Source organism: Lampetra planeri, chromosome 40 (assembly GCF_965212315.1).
Source record: "Lampetra planeri chromosome 40, kcLamPlan1.2.h2, whole genome shotgun sequence".
NCBI classification, from domain to species: domain Eukaryota; kingdom Metazoa; phylum Chordata; class Hyperoartia; order Petromyzontiformes; family Petromyzontidae; genus Lampetra; species Lampetra planeri.
In genome coordinates, this window is record NC_136146.1 from 479,000 (window position 1) to 499,354 (window position 20,355).

Consider the following 20,355-nt stretch of genomic DNA (forward strand, 5'->3'; position numbering starts at 1 on the left):
TGGATTCCTGTAGTCTCACGAAAGCTTCAAATCAAGAGTAATTCATCTGTTTACGTGCAACGAAGAACCCACTAAATGTGGAATGTTGGTGTCAACTTTGGCCCAACGGATTCAACCACATGCAACGTTGGGCCAACGTTGAATGTTTAATGGAAGAGCCATTGGCAAAAACGTCGCAGATTGTGTATTTTTTAATTTTTAGTCAGTGTTATACTGTAAATGAATGTGTTGCTTTGTTTAATCATTTAAATACGATCAGCCCGCAATGTCCTATGGACGTGGCAATCTCCCCAACCTTCGTCCTTCCCTCCAGATAGGCAGCAAAACTTACGTCGTAATCACAAAGTATTGTTGGTAAACACATTCGTGAACGACACAGCCATCATAGGGACACACATACACACGTGTGTATTAATATAAGCGACGCTTCGGCCAAATGGGCCATCTTTCGCTATGTTATCTTGGGGGTCGTCCATAAATGACGTCACGCACCTAGGGGGGGGGGGTCAGACATTTGTGACGATGTGTGACGAGGGGGGGGGGGTGAGAAATGTGACGTCACATCAAAATGCGCAACTTTAAATAAATATAGAATTGTTATAACAACACTAATTGTTATAACAACACTCCTACAACATCAGAGTGCAGCGCCACGTTAAATACGCACTACAATGACAATAGTTTAAAGCGATTTGAAGCATGTTTTATATTCAAAATGGAAATATGGTTTGGGGGGGGGGCAGACCTTTGTGACGTCATATTTGAGGGGGGGGGGGGTCTGACTTTTTGTGACGCCGTGTGACGAGGGGGGGGGGTCAAAAATCGTCCAAAATCGCGTGACGTCATTTATGGACGGCCCTTTGTGCAGACCACAAGCGCGTGGCTTGTCAGCATCGTAACGTCAAGTGGGTAATGATTCTCTGAGGCAGGATTGTAAGCGGACTGCAGTTAAACAAAGACAGCCCGAACCTTCACACGTTTTAGCTATCACCTTGCAGGGCCCTGTTATTGACAAATATCTCTCTGTTTAATCTTGTGCACCACTGCCAACGGAGATTGACATTTTGTTTTATTTAACGACGGGAATCCAATTGTCCACTTGACTAAATATCGTAATTATATTGTTGCTTATACAGAATGATTATTTCACGATTGAATTTGACAATGTGTACGACAAGACAAATTCACGATGCAGGAATTCAAGTTCAGTTCAGACGTGGCGTTTCAGGGAGCATTTCCCCCACTACATGCATACAACAGATACGCGCAGGACGTTCTGTTCTTGCGTTGTGACTACACTACGACCACGAGCTGAATGCCACTGCCGAGGTCTGCTCTACCACGACGACGCTTCTTCAGGGGAGAGTTCGCGTTGGTTTTCCTCTTCCTCCTCCTCGGTTGCAAGACTGCAGACTTCACGCGGTTTTGTAAACGGCTCAGAGTTTTGCGTTGCATTTGACACAAACGCACTACTACTGTGGCTTGTCTTTAACGTTTCCATTCACGAAGGAGGTGGGCCCATCTGCCCGTACTGTGTAGACAGCACGCATTTATTTATATTATAGGGTTACTTGTGTAAACTCGCACACCATCTCCTACCGCACAATGTATGTCCCCGATGTTGAACTTCTTTCGCACCGTACGTAGCCAACCGTACTAATCGGAGGTGCACTGCATAATTGGTGGCTCCATCAAAGCCATTGTTTTGGTTTACGTTTTTAATTTGTTTAACTCTAGATTTGAAGTTTTCATGACTGCAAGGATTCATACTCTTAGGTTTTTTTCCGTTTAACATTGTATTGAAGTCTAGAAGCGTTTCGGCTTACCCCCGAATTATGACATAGCCGAGTCCGACTCTGCGATGTTTTATTGTATTGTGCAGTCGTTTCTCATCTCTGCTGGCGGTGACGAGCCAGTGGGGACATTCCCCCACTGTCTCACGGCAGAGATCGGCCAAGCCCTGTTGACTTACCCCTGAATGGTATCTAAAATACAGTCGACTCGGTTGTGAAATATTGACCTTACATTTAGCAAGCAGGACGCTGAAAGCAAATGGTTACGACTGATGCTGGTTCCTAGTTACAGTATACAGTAGTCATTTATTGGAGTGTAATCCTTTTCAATTCTATGTCCAGAATTACACTCTCCCCAACAATAGAACCTTCGTGTACTCACAGTGATATATTCTGGCTAGAGTTATATCCGCATGAAAGTTGGTGTAAATGGACTCCCACCTTTCTCTTATGTAGACCATGAATTATTAAAGTCAGTGTCTCCTTGCCCCAAGCAAAGAAAATGGATTGGAGGGTGCTTTTTTAATGTGTCAGTAGCCCTGAGTCATCATCATTATCATCCATGATTACATCCCAAGCCATCCCCATCTGTATGTACGTATGTTGAACTTCTTTCGCACCGTACGTAGCCAACCGTGCTAATTGAAGGTGCAGGGGGGGGAAGGACAACAAACCAAACACAAAAATCAGTCCCAAAAAAATTTGTTTGTAATTGAAATGGTTTCGCGATGCAACAATCCATGCAGTTCCTGCTGGTGTCTCTTCTTCACTGCTCCACCTTTACACTCTTTGGTTCTTTCGGTAAAGTCACGTAGGTAGAAATAAAATAATATAAAATAAAACTTTTTATGGATTCCTGCAGTCACAAAAGCTTCAAATCAAGATTGCTCCACCTCTGTTCCATGTCCTTGAGGGTGTGCACCGTACTTTGGCAGCCAACTGTACTGTTCGTCTCGATCACCGGTCATCCTTCCTTAAAGCGGCTCGTGCCCTCATTGACCACTTACTTGCCACGGCAACCAACGGGATTGTCTCCCAACTAGTATGTGTGCTCCGTTATCCAATTCTTTATTTTCCAGTCCCTAAGTGGACTTTCAAGCGTGCATCTCTCGCCACGCTTCTTTTGCACACTCGTCAATGTCCACATTTGTGATGTGGTAGCAAATGGCATACGTCCCACAATTGCCACGGTGCAGAAGTCTCCAAAGGATGACCACGCTTCATTAATGACAATACAACAGGAACAGGGTGCTGTCGTACGAACGTAGACCATTTATACCAAACTACAGCAACAATTAGTCGATTGTTAGGTGATGTGGGGTTGGAGTAAAATGTGGGTACTCCCAACTATTCTACGACGTCTGCCTAACGTGGAAGATTTGTACTCTTAGGTTTTTTTCGGTAAAGTCACGTAGGTAAAAATAAATAATACCTATTAAAAAGAATAGAAATAATGGAAATAAAATAATAAATCATTATTTGTAATTTTTATTTTTATTATTTATTTTTACCTACGTGACTTTACCGAAAAACCTTAAGAATATAAGTCCTTGCAGTCACGAAAGCTTCAAATCTAGAATTAATGGAAGATTTGGCCAAATTCCTCCCTGAAGTGGCTCATGTGAGAGTGTAGCTAGGGGGTCGAATGTCGAATCGACAACACGTGATCTGTCAGGTGGAAGGAGGTGTGGTGACATCAAATGCATTGGACCACAGTGACCTCTTAAGCATGGCCTTAAATAGCAGACCGGTGTCCCGAGAACGCCAATAATCAAATTACTCGGATTGCGCCAGATCTCGTCAGACTTGATATATAATTATGTACAATACATCTTCTTGGTTCTTTCGGTAAAGTCACGTAGAATGGAAATAATAAAATAATAAAAATAAAACATAATAAAATAATTCTCAAGACGTTTCGGCCACAACGCAAGTAGCCGTCCTCAGGTGGAGAACAGGTCTGTCGAGGAGACTCTTGGCCAAATCTTCTGTCTCCTCGACAGACCTGTTCTCCACCTGCGGACGGCTACTTGCGTTGTGGCCGAAACGTCGTGAGAATTATTTTATTATTTTTATTTTTATTATTTTATTATTTCCATTCTACGTGACTTTACCGAAAGAACCAAGAAGATGAATCCCTGCAGTCACGAAAGCTTCAAATCGAAATGTACAATACAGTCGAGTACTGGGGGACAGGCGACTGCCATGCAAAGGGCTTGGGCGCTGCGGTGGCTAGGAGATGTTAACTACCTCACCTGGTATACAGGGGGTAGTGGGTTCGATCCCGCCCTTGACGCCTGCTGCTGTATATTTGGAGTTTTCGGTGTCTCCCTATCTCCCTGTGGTCGCGTGTATTGTTCCCCGGGTCCTCCGGTTTCCCCCTCCACATTTATAAAGAGCATGCGTGTAATGTAGTTAGCTGCTATACATTCCCACACGATAACCCACTTTAATGTGGCTATGATTTATGGCCAGGTCGCTTTTGAAAAAAAATATCTCTACAGCTCAGTGAACCTTGCCTGGCGAAATAAAATTTGTTTACATTTAGTTTAGTTTGTGGAGCCACTTTTTGGGCAGCAGAGGGCAGTGCAGCATCATCCACAGTTCTGTTGTCACGTAGACGCTGCCGCGTCTACCGGCATTGATCAGCGCGGCCAACTATGGTCGAATAATTATCCCCTATTAACCCCACGCTGTGGGAGAAGCCCTAATCCAGCAGTGGACCCACAAAGGGCCAGCCACGATCACGCAGAGAGAAAGCGGTGGTTAGGTAGCAGTACGCTTGCAATGGACATGCGCAAAGGTCAATTTTTTTTAATCAGCATTCCTGCTAAGATTTATTAGATTTATGATATAACACAGTAGTTACTGCACTGTACAGCTCACCGTTATGATACAACTCTTTGTTTTCCCCACGAGCGAACAGTCATCTTTTACAAATATTCCACTCTTCTCATGTCTCTCTCACTCAGGCATAGCAGTCCTCCGCCCCAACGAACCGTGTTTAGTAAAACGCATCCGAAAAGTCAAATCCGAAATGTCTTGCCATGGAGAATTAATTTGAACCAGCGGGCGAGATTACGATCAGGTCAATGGCTTAGATACCAATGGCACGGTAGATGGTTGGGAGGGCCGGGGGAGGGAGGGGGGTACAACTCGAGCATTGTGAACGCAATGCTGGGCCCAGGACGCAAGCAGCAGGGCCCAGTCGAAATGTGCAGTGGCACACACGACGCTGTGTGTGCTACTCGCCGGAGGCACCCTGAGCCTAGAAGTGAAACAATGGGCCCACCCAAAAAACGCTTAAAAATAAAAACTGCAAAATTATGTGCACTTCATATTAGCTGTGAATGCTGGCTTTGGTGCATGCCAAATTGTGGTTTAGTTGGAGAGAAAAAAAAAATAGCGGTGAGGAAATGTGATTGCATTTGAAGGTCAGCATTGACATGCATTTTTGGAGGGGGTGGGGGTGATCACACTCAAGTTTGGAGTAAAAACCAATGTCTTGGCAGTTTTAAATTCGAGCATTCATGCACACTTGTGTTTTTGTTTGTTTTGATTTTACTGTTTAATGTAAAAAAATAAATGAAAAGGTTTTTTACTCCAAAAGGAAATGAGGTGTTGTTAAACCATTGCTCCTCTTTGCCCTGCCGATAACATTGTAGAAACCTTTAACAAAGTGCAGAATATACGTAAAACTATACTGTACAATAAATGCTTTTGTTAACCGCACGGAACATGCACCAATTTACTGCATATTCACTTAGACGTCACTGCAAACTAGTCATGTTAAGCGAATACCAGGCAGATAAAAATGTACAGCAATGCAGAAAGAGGGTTACAAACATTTCTGTACAAATTTCAGTCCACTTCCACTGGGCAAGTAGGTATACAAAAGGTTCAGCATACGGGACGTGATCACTAACTTTAACCCAGTAATTTGATTGTTAATATCACAATATTTTTTGGGTTACAGTTTTAAGGTCGTACTACAATCATTTATTTTAACTAAAACTTAAATGTTGCGATTTCGTTGACATAGGAATATTAATTAAAGGACGGTGTATAGTAGAATGTGTCACGCAAACAGAGAATACGTTGAATCCCTCTTAAAGAGATGTAGGTTGAATGAATGCTTGATAAAACTACTCATAGATTGCTACTCAAATGGATGTGTGGCTAGGAGAGGTGTAACGATGCATCGATTCCATGACTAATGATTTAAAGTTGACATACGTAGATGTTGTTGTTGACGTTTAACCAATAGTTTATGTTGCATGTGGCCATGGGTTCATGTGACTGTTGCAGCCACGAGAGGCCACTACATTCACTGCAATGTTACAAAACAAATTGATTATGGTATCGAATCGTGATTCTGAATCACAGACAATTAATCGATTCGCGAGGGGGCCCCGAATCGTTACACCCGTCATGGCCAGTGAATAAAATGCGACACCAATTTTTTTTCTAAAACCATGACACAAAGTAAATAGATGTTTTTCTTTATAAATTCTTCTTGTTTGCATAAAAAATGTTACACAAATTTAAAGTGCCGTTTACTTTACGATCTCATGAATTCACTCTACCCAACCCAATTTTTTATTATGTTCACTGCTCAAAGTTTATGTTATAATGCATTTAGCAATGTATATTTAAAACATAAATCAAGAATACACGCAAACTCAAACATACCACTAATGACATGATAAACACTGGTTAGAAAACATTTCTAGAGCCCTGTTTCGTGTGGGAAATAAACTCTGAAGTAGCTTACCATCTAGAATAGAACGCTGTTAATTTTTACAGTACCCCTAACCACTGCCAAGTCACGTGATTACAAGCTCAGTAGTTATATTCAGAGTTCAGTGGCTGAACAATAGCAACTACTACACAACCTGATGAACTCATACCACTTTTTAACCACTTTAAAATACAAAAGCAATTGTTAACGTTTTTACCAGTGGTAAAAATGACACGTGATGATAATAATAATGATAAATAATTAAACGTTCGCCATCATCTGGGAACTTTTCAGGTATTAAACTTAAAACACGAAAAAATATGTAAAAACATGTTTAGAATTTTTTTTACCACAACCACAATTAGGTTTATAAGAGTCTTACGTTAACCCACGAAGCATGTTTCACCATGTTTAAATTGATTCTACTCCCGCTACTGCAAGCACAGCAGCAGCAGACGCAGACGACGTACACCAACTTAGAAAAGCCACAGAGAGATCTACGCTCAAAGGCAATCTGCAACATCGCAGGATGAACACAGCGCAATGCATGCAAACGACACGAAACCATTCCGCGCCTTGTCTGTCTACCTCCAGGCTCTTGCCTCTCTCCTCGTTGTGATGCGCCAGCAGCATTCGGAAAAAACACAAACCCGAAAAAAACCCAGACCTCTCTCACTTGTATCGAGAACAGCGTACGTTGATCTTCTTTCGCACCGTACGTAGCCGACCGCGCACAGACAGCGACACCATGAACGAGTGCATTACCGCTGTAAGAAAAGCATTGGTGAAGAGGGAGCTCATATTAACGGTGACACGCGTAAGGGAGAATTGGCGGATCTGCCGGAGAGAAAACAATCTAATATTTACTAACATTCAAGGTGCAAGCTTTTTTTTTTACATTTTGAGCAAATGTCTCACTCGATTTTTTACAGTGTTTATACTCGTGAACAAATGTGAACACAAAACCGGCAGTATCGGGTTCACAGAAATGTTTTGCTCTTGATGATGTTAACTAAATTTTGCGTACCTGTGGTATTTTTTTCCTTTTGATATTTTTTTTTAACAAGGTCCACTCGGAGAAGGCAACTTTTTTTATGAAACAATTCAGCAGATTATTGATTCTCGCCACAAGTCATGCTGTGCTTTCTTATTGAACACATTCTGTTTTTATTATTCAACCTTGTCCATATCTGGCCATAAAAAAAAAACCTACCATGAATATTTCATGACAGAAATACTAATAAATAAACCTCATGCCCTATGCTTATACCTATAAATTCTACAACTACATTCGTCAAAGAAGTAACCAAAAACATAAACCCATCTTTCCTTCGTGCGGTAAATTTACGCGAGCACTGTGGTTAAAGTTGAAATGACGGGGCAAGTTTCGCAAATCCCCCCCACATTTGTCCACCCACCTGCATGAATGGGTCACACCGCGGTTAGTCGATCGTCAGGCCGCGTGCGGTGGAACAAAGTGTGGGTACTCCCACGTATCCAAAGACATCTAGGCAGCATGGAAGAGCAGGCCAAAAACACCCTCGAGAAGGGGCTCACTAGAGCTTGCTCTAGCCGAGGCCCTTCTCACCAAAAGTTGGCGCAAGGACGTAATCACGGGGCACAACCCAGACCTTTTAACTGTGGCTTAAATCAAGAGGCGCATGACGAACCGTCTGAAATTCACGGGACCGATCTGGATCGACAGCGCGCTCTCCCGTCACCGCCGGATTTAACATTTCCTCTCTAATTCTACGCGGCGCCTTCACAGGTGGCTCTCGCTGTACATCGACGTCTGCGGCGACAGCGTCTTGGCCTTGGGCAGGGTGTTGGGCCTGCTGCCGCCGCCGCTGCTGCTCGGGGAGCTGTCGTTGCTGTCGTTGCTGTCGCTGCGGTTGGAGCTGCCGCCACCCCCGGCGCCGTCGCGGCACGGCTGCGGTGTCCGGGCGCGGGGCGTGGTGGGCCGCTGCCCCACCGTGCTGGGCTCCGAGCGGCTACGAGGGGGCTGCGGTGGGTGCTGCCGGTGGTGTGGGTGCGTGTGGTGGTGGTGGTGCTGCTGCTGCTGGTGCTGCTGCTGCTGGTGGTGGTGGTTGCTGTTGTGGTGGTGGTGATGGTGGTGGCTGTGGTGGCTGCTGCTGCTGCCGCCGCTGTTGTGCCGCTGGTGCTGCGGCCCCGGCGGCTGGGCGCCCGAGTCGGGCTCTGGCGGGGAGGCCTCGTCCTTAAGCGGCGGGACCTCACCGCCCTGGGGTGTCGCGCCGGGCGCTACCGCTCCCCCCGCGAGCGACACGCAGTCGCTGAGCGAGGACACTCCGCTGCTGGCGCTCGCCGACAGGGTGGAGTGGCTGCAGTTGAGGTCGCGTGCGGCTGTCGTTTGGCCCGTCGGCGAGCCCGCCAGCGAACGCAGGGACATCTGTGGCACAAGCAACCGGTCCTCGTTTCTCTCTCTCTCTCTCCCTCCGTCTCGTCGCTCGTTTGCAGCTGGTGTAAATAACAGCACGCAAAGGTGCGCTCACGAACTCCACATAGGCACGACTGCCGCTGTCTTGCGTGCATATCGTGTGGCCGCCACGTTGCTGGTAGAATGCACTTAACCTCGTCATGCTGTTCGTGAGTCGCACACACCTTTGCATCTTATTATTTCTATTTGTTTCCAGCTGGCACACATTCCACGTTATTACGGGGTTTTTTTTTCTAATCACGTACAGAAAGTGTTGGATTTGAATTACAGCCGGTGAATATACATCCCTGCGTGTGCAAGCGTGCTGCAGCAGGACAGAGAAACGTGTGGACATGCACACCCGGAACGCGTGTCGTGTGAAGGCCCCTGCATGCTCGCAGAGTTCTCTGGCAGGATTGTTACGCGCAGTATCGCACGCGATAGCTTTTGCTTCGAAACATTTGCAGGCCGCGCTGGAATTCCAGGGCCAGTGTAATGCAGTTGGACGCAAACACAATATAAGTTTACCAAGGGCCAAATTCGCTAATTGCTACACCATGACACAATTGGAACCTCATTTACCAATAACAAAATATGATAATAGTTTTTTTACCCTATTATCTGGCAACAAAACTGACACCTTTTTTTTGTGCGTGCGCCTTTTGGCGTCATCTGGTCCAACACCATGTGAGACTAGGCTCTAAAGAAAGCTGTCTTGGGTGTGGACCAATCAATTTCAAGGACAGTGCATACATTATCAGAGTTATGCTTTTTATTTGCATTCCGACTGCAGGTATTGTGGTCAATGCAAACATGACTCTTTGTAAAAAAGGTGTCAGTTTTGTTGCCAGATAAAAGGGTAAAAAAAAAAATATTATTTCTAGATTTGAAGCTTTCGTGATTTGCAAGGATTCATATTCTTGGGTTTTTTCGGTAAAGTCACGTAGGTAAAAAATTAAAATTAATTAAAGTAAAATAAAATAAAAATAAAATAAAAATCATGACGTTTCGGAGGCAACACAAGCTTTCGTCTTTAGGTGGAACCGTCACAGCACGATTGCTGCATCAAGTACCGAAAAAACCCGAGAATAACAATTATTATGCTACACCATGGTCACAAAACAGTTGGCACTTATTGACAGCAGCCATAAATGTTAACGAATCAATTCTCCTGCCGCAGGAGTATACGAATAAAGACAAAGGAATGGTGTTCTGCAGGCCGATATATGCTTTTATGTGCTCGAAGTTGGATATAACTCGACGTGGGTGTCTCATCTGGACAGAGGTCGCAACCGGGTACACGATACCCGTACCCTACCCGATACCCGGCTACCCGTACCCGGCCGGGTACGGATACGGGTACCCGTTTGCGACCCTGGTGCGGCCGGGTACGGGTAGGCCGTGAGTCACTGGTGAGTAGCCGTTTGTCACTCATTTTGGGTAGGGTACGGGTACGGGTAGGGAACGGCTACCCGTACCCGGCCGGGTACGGGTCGCCGTTTGCGACCCTGGTGCGGCCGGGTACGGGTACGGGTAAGGAATCAAAACCCGTTTGCGACCTCTGCATCTGGAGCATGCGCGCAGCAGCCACCGTGGGTGTCACGGGTGTCTAAAAGCCCCCAACTTGTCTAGGCATGCCTAATAGACAGCCACGGCATTTTGGATAAAACTCATGGCATTTTTGGAGTCTGCGGTTTTCTCTCTTCAGCGAGGTGACGTAAATTCCGATTATACCGACGGTGAAACCTTTAATTACACGGTGGTACACGGACCGTAGGCTTAACAGGACCCTGTCCCGTTAAGCCTACGAAACGTCGTTATTTTTTATTATTTTATTATTTTATTTTTATTAATTTTAATTTCATTTTTTTACCTACGTGACTTTACCGAATAAACTAAGAGTATGAATCCTTGCAGTCACGAAAGCTTCAAATCTAGAATTGGGACCCTGTCTGCAATCTACATATTGACGACCGGGAGCCGTGAACGAGCAGGGCACCGCCCACGTCCACAATGTGTCTGTGTGGGCTGCGGAGGGGCGTGGATGGTTGACACTCTGCCGATGAGAAAGCTGATCCAACTTGAAAGGGCCTTGAAACAATTCACTTCCCAGCTCTCCTAACCCTTCGTCAGACACTAACAGAGTGAGGTCTGGTGATTCTGTGGGCATGGTCTTAGCACGATGCAATGGAGTGACACAGAGTGAGGTACGGTGAAATATGTGAACCGGGCCAGCTGAATAGGACCAGGAAAACACTCAGGGCAACTTATTGCGTTTATGAGAACTATCAAACTATTTTTTTTTATTTCACCAGGTAAGGCCCACGAAGCTATATAGCTCTTTTTCCAAAGCGACCTGACCACAAATGGTAGCTCAACGAAGTGGCTTATCACGTGTAAATGTATCGCAGCCAAACATACTGGAAATGCACGTTGATTCCAAATGTGGAGGGAAAAACCGAAGGGCCCGGAGAAAAATCCACACGACCACGGGGAGAAAACATGCAAACTCCAAATATACAGCAGGCGGCAGGGTCGGGATCGATCTCCCGCATACCAGGCGAGGGAGTTCACATCTCGCCACCACGAGATGTTAGGAAAGCAGACCGTGTTACTTTCTTTCCAAAAGTTTTTTTTCGGGGGTGGGGGGTGGGGGGTGGGGAGAGGAATGAAATTTCCTTCCATCGATTTCCCATTGCTCAGCAAGCATGGCAAAAGCTGACGACACCGGTTTGAGGAGGTGGGGGGGTCGATACGAAACTTTTTTGGGGAGAAGGCTTTACGACATGGACTCGGTGCACGCGCGAGATACTTGAGCAGCTACCAGAGTAGAATTGGCTCCTGTCGCTCCTGCCTGAGCCTGAGCAGAAGCCAGGGTCCCAGAGATGGTAGCAAAGAACCTTGCCGGAGGCATTGAGGTCCAGTCCACTGAGCCACCAAACCACCGAAAGGCAATTTTTGTTCGGTAATGAGTCAGATCAACAAATCATTCTAATAATTACATTGCAGTTAGTTATTACCGCATGGACAAAGCCTTTAAGATGTACTGTTTGTTCATAACAATACGATAACAATATTGTCCCGCATTAGCACACAATCAACCACGTACGATCAAGAAAGCATGATAATGTTCTCATGGACCCGTGAACGCAATGTCATTATGGCATACTCTTAGGTTTTTTCGGTAAAGTCACGTAGGTAAAAAATAAAACATTAAATTAAAATTACTTTTATTAATTTAAATTTAATGCTTGATTTTTTACCTACTTTCATTAATTTTAATTTAATGTTTTATTTTTTACCTACGTGACTTTACCGAAACAATCTAAGAGTATGAATCCTTGCAGTCACGAAAGCTTCAAATCTAGAAGTCATTATGGCAAATGCGCGTAAGTTAAAAGGTGCGGTAGCGACGACCGGTAAATTGCCGCCGCACGAATGGTGACGGCGACAAATGACAACGGGGGGCAATGCGAAACAAACGCGGTCACAATCACGGCAAGGGCAATTGGGAGGGGTGATGTCCACGATGAGTCAGAAGATTTAACCATCAGTCGCTACGATTACAATTTTGGTCTCCGACTGCAGACACACGTACCTTGTGTAGGTTACGCATGGGCAGTGCTGGGGGAATGTCAGTGATTTGCTGGTGGAACGCCTCAAACCCAATGGGGAGCATTCCTGGGACAGAGAATTCACAGGCGATAAATCATTTGACGTGAACGGTTCCATCGCGCCGACGCCAGGTAAGACTTTGGCTCGATTCGCGGGTGCGCGGGAGACCTGGGGCTGATATGCATACTAATAATAAATATTGCATTCATAATATTCAGTTGATTGCTCTTGGCGCCGGTTCTGGGTGCCTTCCCACTCGTTTGTGCTCGTTACAAATTCTACAGCGTTTTGAGTCGTGATTTTCATCAACGATGCTGTTTTTAAATACAATTATTATCATCATGTTGTGCCCACAAAGCTAACGATACGTCTCAACCTGCAGTGGTTTTTTTTGCCCAGAGAACCTGCTAATCTATGTATGTATGTTGAACTTCTTTCGTGACGTACGTAGCCAACCATGCTAATCGGAGGTGCATTTAATGGCAGATTGTCCCTGCGCGGTGCAAGGTGACCACAACACCCGTCTGCAGGAGGGCGTGAGTCTGCCCACAGGGCAGCCGACGTTGCAAATGGTTAATCCAATTGAGTGGTCTGCTAAGGAATATTCTGAACACTTCGTTGGCTCGGTTTCAAAAACGTCGCGTGGTACATTACGGTTAACCGAGGAGGCCGGGGCCTTTGACGGTAAACCTCTGCAACAAGCGGCAAACGCGCTGATGCTCAGCCGTGTCGACACCACTGATGTACGTACTGTATGTTGCACTTTTTTCGCACCGTATGTAGCCATCCGTGCTAATCGGAGGTGTGGGGGAAGGACAACAAACTAAACATAAAAAGCACTTCGAAAGAAATTAGTTTTCGATCGAGATTTGAAAGTGCATAGCTCCAGTGGCTTCTTAATATCGCCCATCTGACAGCACGTGATGTGGTGGCCATCTTTGTTCGACGGCTAGCCAAAAGCCGTTGACGAGATCAACACGGTATTGTGTGTTCATTTGTGGCAAGCACTCCGCGTGTCACACGTGCGCCCATTTACCGGGGTGTCCGACCCTGGGGGGCACGGGAGGAGGCCCCAGGACAGACCCCTTGCTCTTCATGTAGATGGACATGTCCCTGGTGCCGCTGTCCAGACTCCAGCTGCTGGGCGCCGCTGGGACAGCTGCAACAATTGAGGATCGGCGTCAACCACCGACGGTGTGGTGCAACGTTGCCTTGTGATCCATCTCAGATCAGCGTAGGGGACCTGAGAGCCAACCGTATAACGATTCTGCACCACTCTAGAGAGTTTATGAATAGTTGTTTACGGTTCGTGGCTCAAATGCAGTGAGCTGACGGTTCTCAGCCTGGGCTCCAATGATTGCACCAAAGAAACGACCCTATTAAATTTGCAACTGTATTTCATTGGGAAAAAAATCCCGCTCTGAGAATTTAAACATGGGTTTCGACTGCTGTCATGCGAAGAACACTCCTCTTATGGCAGAGCCCACGGGAGAGGCCTTGCCATCTCGTGTGGATTGGAGGTTACTTGAAGGGATCTCAGGGGTAGTTCTGTGATATCCACTTCCATGGGTTATTCTATAACAGGACCCTGCGGGGTGGGCTGGTAGGAATAATACTTAGTACCGGTACAGGGATATCGACCGGGTATAGAGGAGTTAAAGAAAAAAATACTGTATTCTAGTGTAACGTTAATTAAAAGTGTTTGTTTTGACAAGAAACGCTGTGAGATTTAAAGACTCGTAGTCTTTCATTTCCAAACGATCAATTTGTTGAGTCCTGGGATAAATGTATCTTGTCTCTGTGTTAAAAAAACGTGCTGCGTTTCAATAAAGTAAATTTGAAGCGAAGTTTAAAGTTTCGCCGTGAGGCGCCGGAAGCGACGGCCATCTTGTTTAGTTCACAGATCACAGGGGGAGCGGGCGGCCATCTTGTCGGACAGACGGACAATCAGACGGACGGACGGACACATTAATCTATTGGTGGTCTGGTCCACTTCGTTCCTACCAGTAACAGGAAGGTTATCACTGCCCTGTGAGAGCTCCGAATGGATACTTCAAGTCATTACATGATGCCGGTAGCACACTCAGGATACATTTCCCAGGTCGAGACTTCGGGATATGGGTGACCGAGTTTTTTTTCCGTGTAGCTCCCAGGCTATGGAACACTCTTCCACAAGATATCAGGATCTCTCTGAGCCTGTGGAATTCTTTTTTAAATGAGTCTTAAAACCTATTCATACCATCCGCTAATTAAACTTTTAGTGCATGCAGTAAATGGATTGTTAAAATGTATTCATGATATATTTATTATGCTGTGTAAAAACTTGATTTGAAGCTCACCCTGCCGCTCTCATTGACTTGCTTATTTCTGTGTCCCACCCCCCTCTCTATATAATGCCTCTCCAAAGAGGCGTTTTTTCTCTGTGTGTCTCTGTGTGTGTCTCTCTCTGTGCGTGTGTCTCTCTGTGCGTCTCTCCCCCATGTGTGTCTCTCTCTCTGTGTATGTCTCTCTCCGTGTCTGTGTTTCTCTCTCTATATATGTGTGTCTCTCTCGGAGCTTGCATTCTTTCACACCTGATGACGGTTGTTTGTGTTGCAATCGAAACGTTGTGTATCCTATTATTTATTTTATTTGTACGTGACTGAAAGAACCAAAGAGTAATTCTGCTGAGTGTCTGCTGTTGCTGCTGTGTCCTGTACAGCGCTTGATGAGAAGCGCTAGAGAAATTGAATCATTATTATCATACGTGGATATTAAATACTGGCTTGCACTAATTTGTTGTCATCAGCATATCCTCAGCCACCGTACGTATATTCACGCTCGTCTTTGTTTCTCTACTCACCGCGCTCAGCCATGGAGAGGTTAGGATCACTGGAGAGTTTTCCTGATCCTGTCACCTGCTGGATTAAAGCCCTGTGCATCGCCGGTGGCTGCTGGAATCGAACCGACAGAGAACAGCGCCAACAAGCAGATAATTCAAAACGAGATAAAGGCTGCAGCGAGGTGAAGGAGTGACCACCTGCAGTACAAACAAGCCGGGCGGTACGGATTAAAATAGAACATACGAAACGGGCAATACAAGCGAGACGCAAAGCATACGTTCGATGGTTCTCTATGAAACAGACAATAATAGAAAGTGGCAAGAAGGGCTTGGAAATTGGATTTTGATTGATGGACTTGAGCATTGCGATTTGTTAAAAGTTGATTGTAATTTCACTGTTGTCAATTTAACTAATTATGTGGTGATGCTGTGTTGGCAGTGGTCCACAACGAAATAGCAACACAATTTTGATTTAAAGCTTTCGTGACTGCAGCGATTCATATTCTTGGTTCTTTCGGTAAAGTCACGTAGAAGGTAAATAATAGGGAAATAATAATAATGATGGTGATTGCTCGTGTTGCAGTTCAAACGTCGTGAGAATTTTTATTGTTTTATATTTCATTATTTTATTATTTCCCTTCTACGTGACTTTACCTAAAGAACCAATAATATCAACACAATTGTCACACTGTGGCCGTAAAAGGAACACATATACAAAAGGTGACAATTTGGGCAATGGTCCTCCTTCAGAGCAAAGAAGGACTTTCATTTCCAATTCAAATCTTAATTTTGACGATCGGTGCATGCACGACTAGCCTCCTGTGAGCCACGGTCATTGACTGAAGGCCCTGGTGCTGGAGGAATGCTTGGACTCTGGCCCCAACCACCCCTCAAAACTACCAGACAAACCGCGACTGCGGAGACAGGCATCATGTGCGAAGGCTCGTGGCAATTTAGAATCAGAATATATATTTGTAATGGAGGAATCCGATGGGCTATAAAGCTCTTTTTCACAGATTTCCAGTAGGGGCACGGCGTCAGAACGTTGCCACAACAAATGATACGAAAAGTATAGGAAACGTAGACTAATCAGTTAAAAGATACAAAGAAAACTAAGTTATTTTTTTTTATCTTACCAGGTAAAGCCCACTGAGGTTTTAACTTATTTTTCAGAAGCGACCTGGCAAAAACATGTTAGCTCAAGTAATTGGCTCATCATGTGGAAATGTATAGCAGCAAAATAATCGAAATAATCGCAATGCATGTTTTTCAATGTGGAGGGAAAATCCGGAGGACCCAGAGAAACCATCCATGTGACCACGGGGAGAACATGCAAACTCCAAATATAGTTAGGACCAAATCCTACTTATCGCACTCTCTTGTGTCACACCGTCAACCAGGAGAAAGTTAGTCTGATACAAATTGGAAAGCGGTCAGTCTAGCAGCAGTGGAGGACAGGAGGCTGAACAGCCATCATCATTAAATAGTAAAAATCTCAATCCTGAGCAGTGAGAATTCATCACGTCACTAAATGGAGCCCGAGTGAGCCATGGCATGCGTAGCAGTACTAATAATTAAAATGATATCAGCGAAAATCAATAGCTGACCATGAACATTTGTTTCCCTATCCAGGACATTAAACGTCCCTTTCGTTGTCAGTTGCTTGCCAATCATGGGCAGAGTTTGACTTCCATATTTGCTGGGGGGGCGGGCGGGGTGCAGGGGTTCGCTTTGTCCCTCACATCAGGAATCGCGGGCGTATATAATGAATTCATCACAAAACATCTTAATTATAAACCCCTCAAAATAAATTAATAAAGGTATCCAGTTTGGAGAGGGCGTTGCTCTCCCGCAAACTCCGCCCGTGGTGACAACAAGAACAACAACAACAACACACACCACCCAAGACAATGCATTACAAGCAGTGCCCCACTCTTCGCACGTTTCGTTTTTATCTGCACCCAGGAGCAGAGGTCGCAACCGGGTACCCGATACCCGTACCCTACCCGACTACCCCGGCCGGGTACGGGTAGCCGTTTTCGACCCTGGTGCGGCCGGGTACGGGTAGACCATGAGTCACTGGTGAGTAGAGGTTTGTCACTCATTTCGGGTAGGGTACGGGTACGGGTAGGGAATCAAACCCCGTTTGCGACCTCTGCCCAGGAGGTGGCAACGCCAAGCACGGGAGGGGGCGGGGGGGGGCGGGAGAGCGGGGGGGCGGGGGGGGGCGGGAGAGCGGGGGGGAGAGCGGGGGGGGACTAGGCCGAGATCCTCACCTGGCCGTGCTCAGAGATGACAGGGAAGACCGCGCTGCACGGACGGTCTCGCATCAGCGCCGAGAGACCCGTGGGGTCGCGGCAGTGGCGGTACTTGTCCGACAGCATGGGCGAGCCTTCATCGACGCATCGACACACGCCGGCGCGTTGTTTTCACGGTGCAACGACAACAATGACAACAACTGCAATTCGTCACTAAGTGGTGGTGATGTCACCACGGCGCTTGTGCCAGGCTATGTGCACTTTTAAGGCAACGTCACGGGACAGACTCAGCAGGTGCCATGGGTTGACTTACTGAGATGACTGGCCGATGCACCATCTGTGCCCCGTACTATGCCAACTCGCTATGTTTTACCCGCCCGGCGCTCCGTCCACCCATTTCCCCCCTTAATTTTGTCCATCTTCCCTCGTCTTCCCTTCCCCATATAAACAAACAAAAAACCCTCTATCCCCGCTCGCAGTGCCCTACGTGAGTGATGGGGCAATGAGACCAATCTTCACCCAATCCCCTTACACCCAGCACACCCAGGAACACCAAGTTTGGGGGACTTCGGGTCTGCGGAATTTGTGCACCCCCTTGCCTTGTTCCGGTTCACGCTTTCTACCGGGCTCTTGTGAAGTGAAGTAAAATAAAAGAATGGTGTGCCACAGGGGAAAAGGGAAAAAAAAGGTGCAGCCCTGTAATTGCGTGTTCGTTTGCTCACGCGAGTTCTGGCAGAAAGAGCCTCCACTAGTGTGAGCTCACCCTCGATATCAGTGGTTCTTAACCTTTACTGCAGCATTGCACCCCTTTGGTTCTCAATGATAATTAAAAAAAAGTAAGTTAACAAATACATAGCTTTGATGAAACAAACGTATAGGCCCGTGCTTACTCTTTGGTTCTTTCGGTAAAGTCACGTAGAAAGAAAATAAATAATAGAGTGCGACGTTTCGATTGCAACACAGGCAATCGTCATCAGGTAGAACTAAATTTGAGAGAGAGACAAAACACAGACACGGAGACGCACAGACAGCACACAAGCAGAAAGAGACAACTCTGTATGTCTCTCTGATCTCTGCACCTAATTGGGTTGAATGATGACGTCACCCTGCTGCTCTATTTAAGACGGGAGCAGGTGGAGGGCTTCACTATTCTGGCAAATTGCCCGATGATGCTGGTTGATGTAATTAGCAGCGAAACGTCGTACTACTCAAAAATTGTAAATGTTGTGGATTCACTCTTCAACACACCGGTGGGCTAAAGTAGTGAACTATTTGTCTTTTGTCAACGTGACACTTTTTTTACTGATTGGCCGTGTCGGGTGGTGGAGGGTTACGACACATTTATAAATAACTCGATCTAACCCAAAAACGTTTATTATGAAATAATATTGGTCGCGAAAGCCTACGTGTTAAACTATTTCAATTTTACCAGGTAAGGCCCACTGAGCTGTATAGCTCGGTTTCAACAGCGTGTGGAGGCTTATCGTACGGAAATTTATAGCAGCCGAATACACTCAAAGCACGTTTGTAAATGTGGAGGGAAAAACCGGAGGATCCGGAGAAAACGCCGCGCGACCACGATGAGAACACGGCACCGAACCCACGACATCCTGTATACCAGGCGAGGTAGTTAACTCTAGATTTGAAGCTTTCGTCACTGCAAGGATTCATATTCTTAGGTTTTTTCTGGTAAAGTCACGTAGGTAAAAAATTAAAATTAATAAAAGTAAAATAAAAAATTAAATAAAAATCACGACGTTTCGGAAGCTTGTGTTGCCTCCGAAACGTCGTGAGGTAGTTAACATCTCGCCACCGTGGAGCCCCAAGATGATACCACTGCAGGTGTGAAGCGTGGACTCGTCACCTCTGGCGCTGCACGGAGCGGAGCTGATGATGTGTGCGGACACGGAGTGGGCTGAGCTCAAACTTGAAGATGAAGAGCTTGGCTGCTGTAGAGGAAGAAAGCAACAAAGCCAACGGATGCGCTGCGTTAGTCACTGTGGGAGCAGCCGTAGTTAGTAGTCATCGTTACACTGAGTATTTGGCTGCTATCAAATTTCCACATGATGGTAAGCCACTTCGTTGAGCTATAATTTGTGGCCCAGGCCACTTCTGAAAAATAACGATATAGCTCAGAGGGCCCTATCTGGTAAAATAAAAAAAAGTTTAGTTTTTAGTTCAACTATAATCATCTCGTGTCAGAACTGATAGTTGCATCATAATGTCGTCCTAACGCTCCGTTTAGCTTGCGACATTCTGTCCCTTCATTTGTTGTTCTGTGGCATCGCCAGGCTGTGAGTGAAGGCGATGAAGTGTGGAGGTCTTAATCCAGCAGTGGACATTGGCAGAAGATGATGATGATGATGACACGTGCGGATGTGCAAGCAGTTTTTTTTAGGCGCCCATAATTTCTGCGACTTTTCAAAATTCCGGTGTTAGCTTATTTTGATGAATGCTATAATGTGAAATCTCTTCAAGTCTCATAGCAAAGTAAAACATCACAACCTTGGGCAGCATGAGTATCAATTTTTTGTAAGTAGTTTGTACTTGCGGCATTACCATTCTTATCACGCAAAAGCTATCGCTAAGGCACTCTGCTTGTGCGTTGTGAGCTTTAAAGAGCATTTCTTTAGAGTCCATTGCAGCACGGGCTGACATTAATAGACAAATCCCAGTTAATATGATGCATAAGT

General features: G+C 45.7%; 1 protein-coding gene across 1 annotated transcript in view; it reads right to left on the reverse strand.

Moving 5' to 3' along the window:
* Window positions 1-4,607: 4,607 nt before the first annotated feature.
* The window catches only part of DOCK3 (dedicator of cytokinesis 3), a 181,873-nt gene continuing 166,125 nt past the window's right edge, over window positions 4,608-20,355 (reverse strand). Inside the window, exons 49-54 of the mRNA XM_078612853.1 lie at window positions 19,527-19,611; window positions 17,681-17,796; window positions 15,426-15,516; window positions 13,620-13,742; window positions 12,567-12,649; window positions 4,608-8,941 (exon numbers count right to left, since the gene is read on the reverse strand). Of these exons, the coding sequence (XP_078468979.1) occupies window positions 8,297-8,941; window positions 12,567-12,649; window positions 13,620-13,742; window positions 15,426-15,516; window positions 17,681-17,796; window positions 19,527-19,611 (1,143 nt within the window). The 3' untranslated portion in view covers window positions 4,608-8,296. The remainder of the gene's footprint in view (window positions 8,942-12,566; window positions 12,650-13,619; window positions 13,743-15,425; window positions 15,517-17,680; window positions 17,797-19,526; window positions 19,612-20,355) is intronic.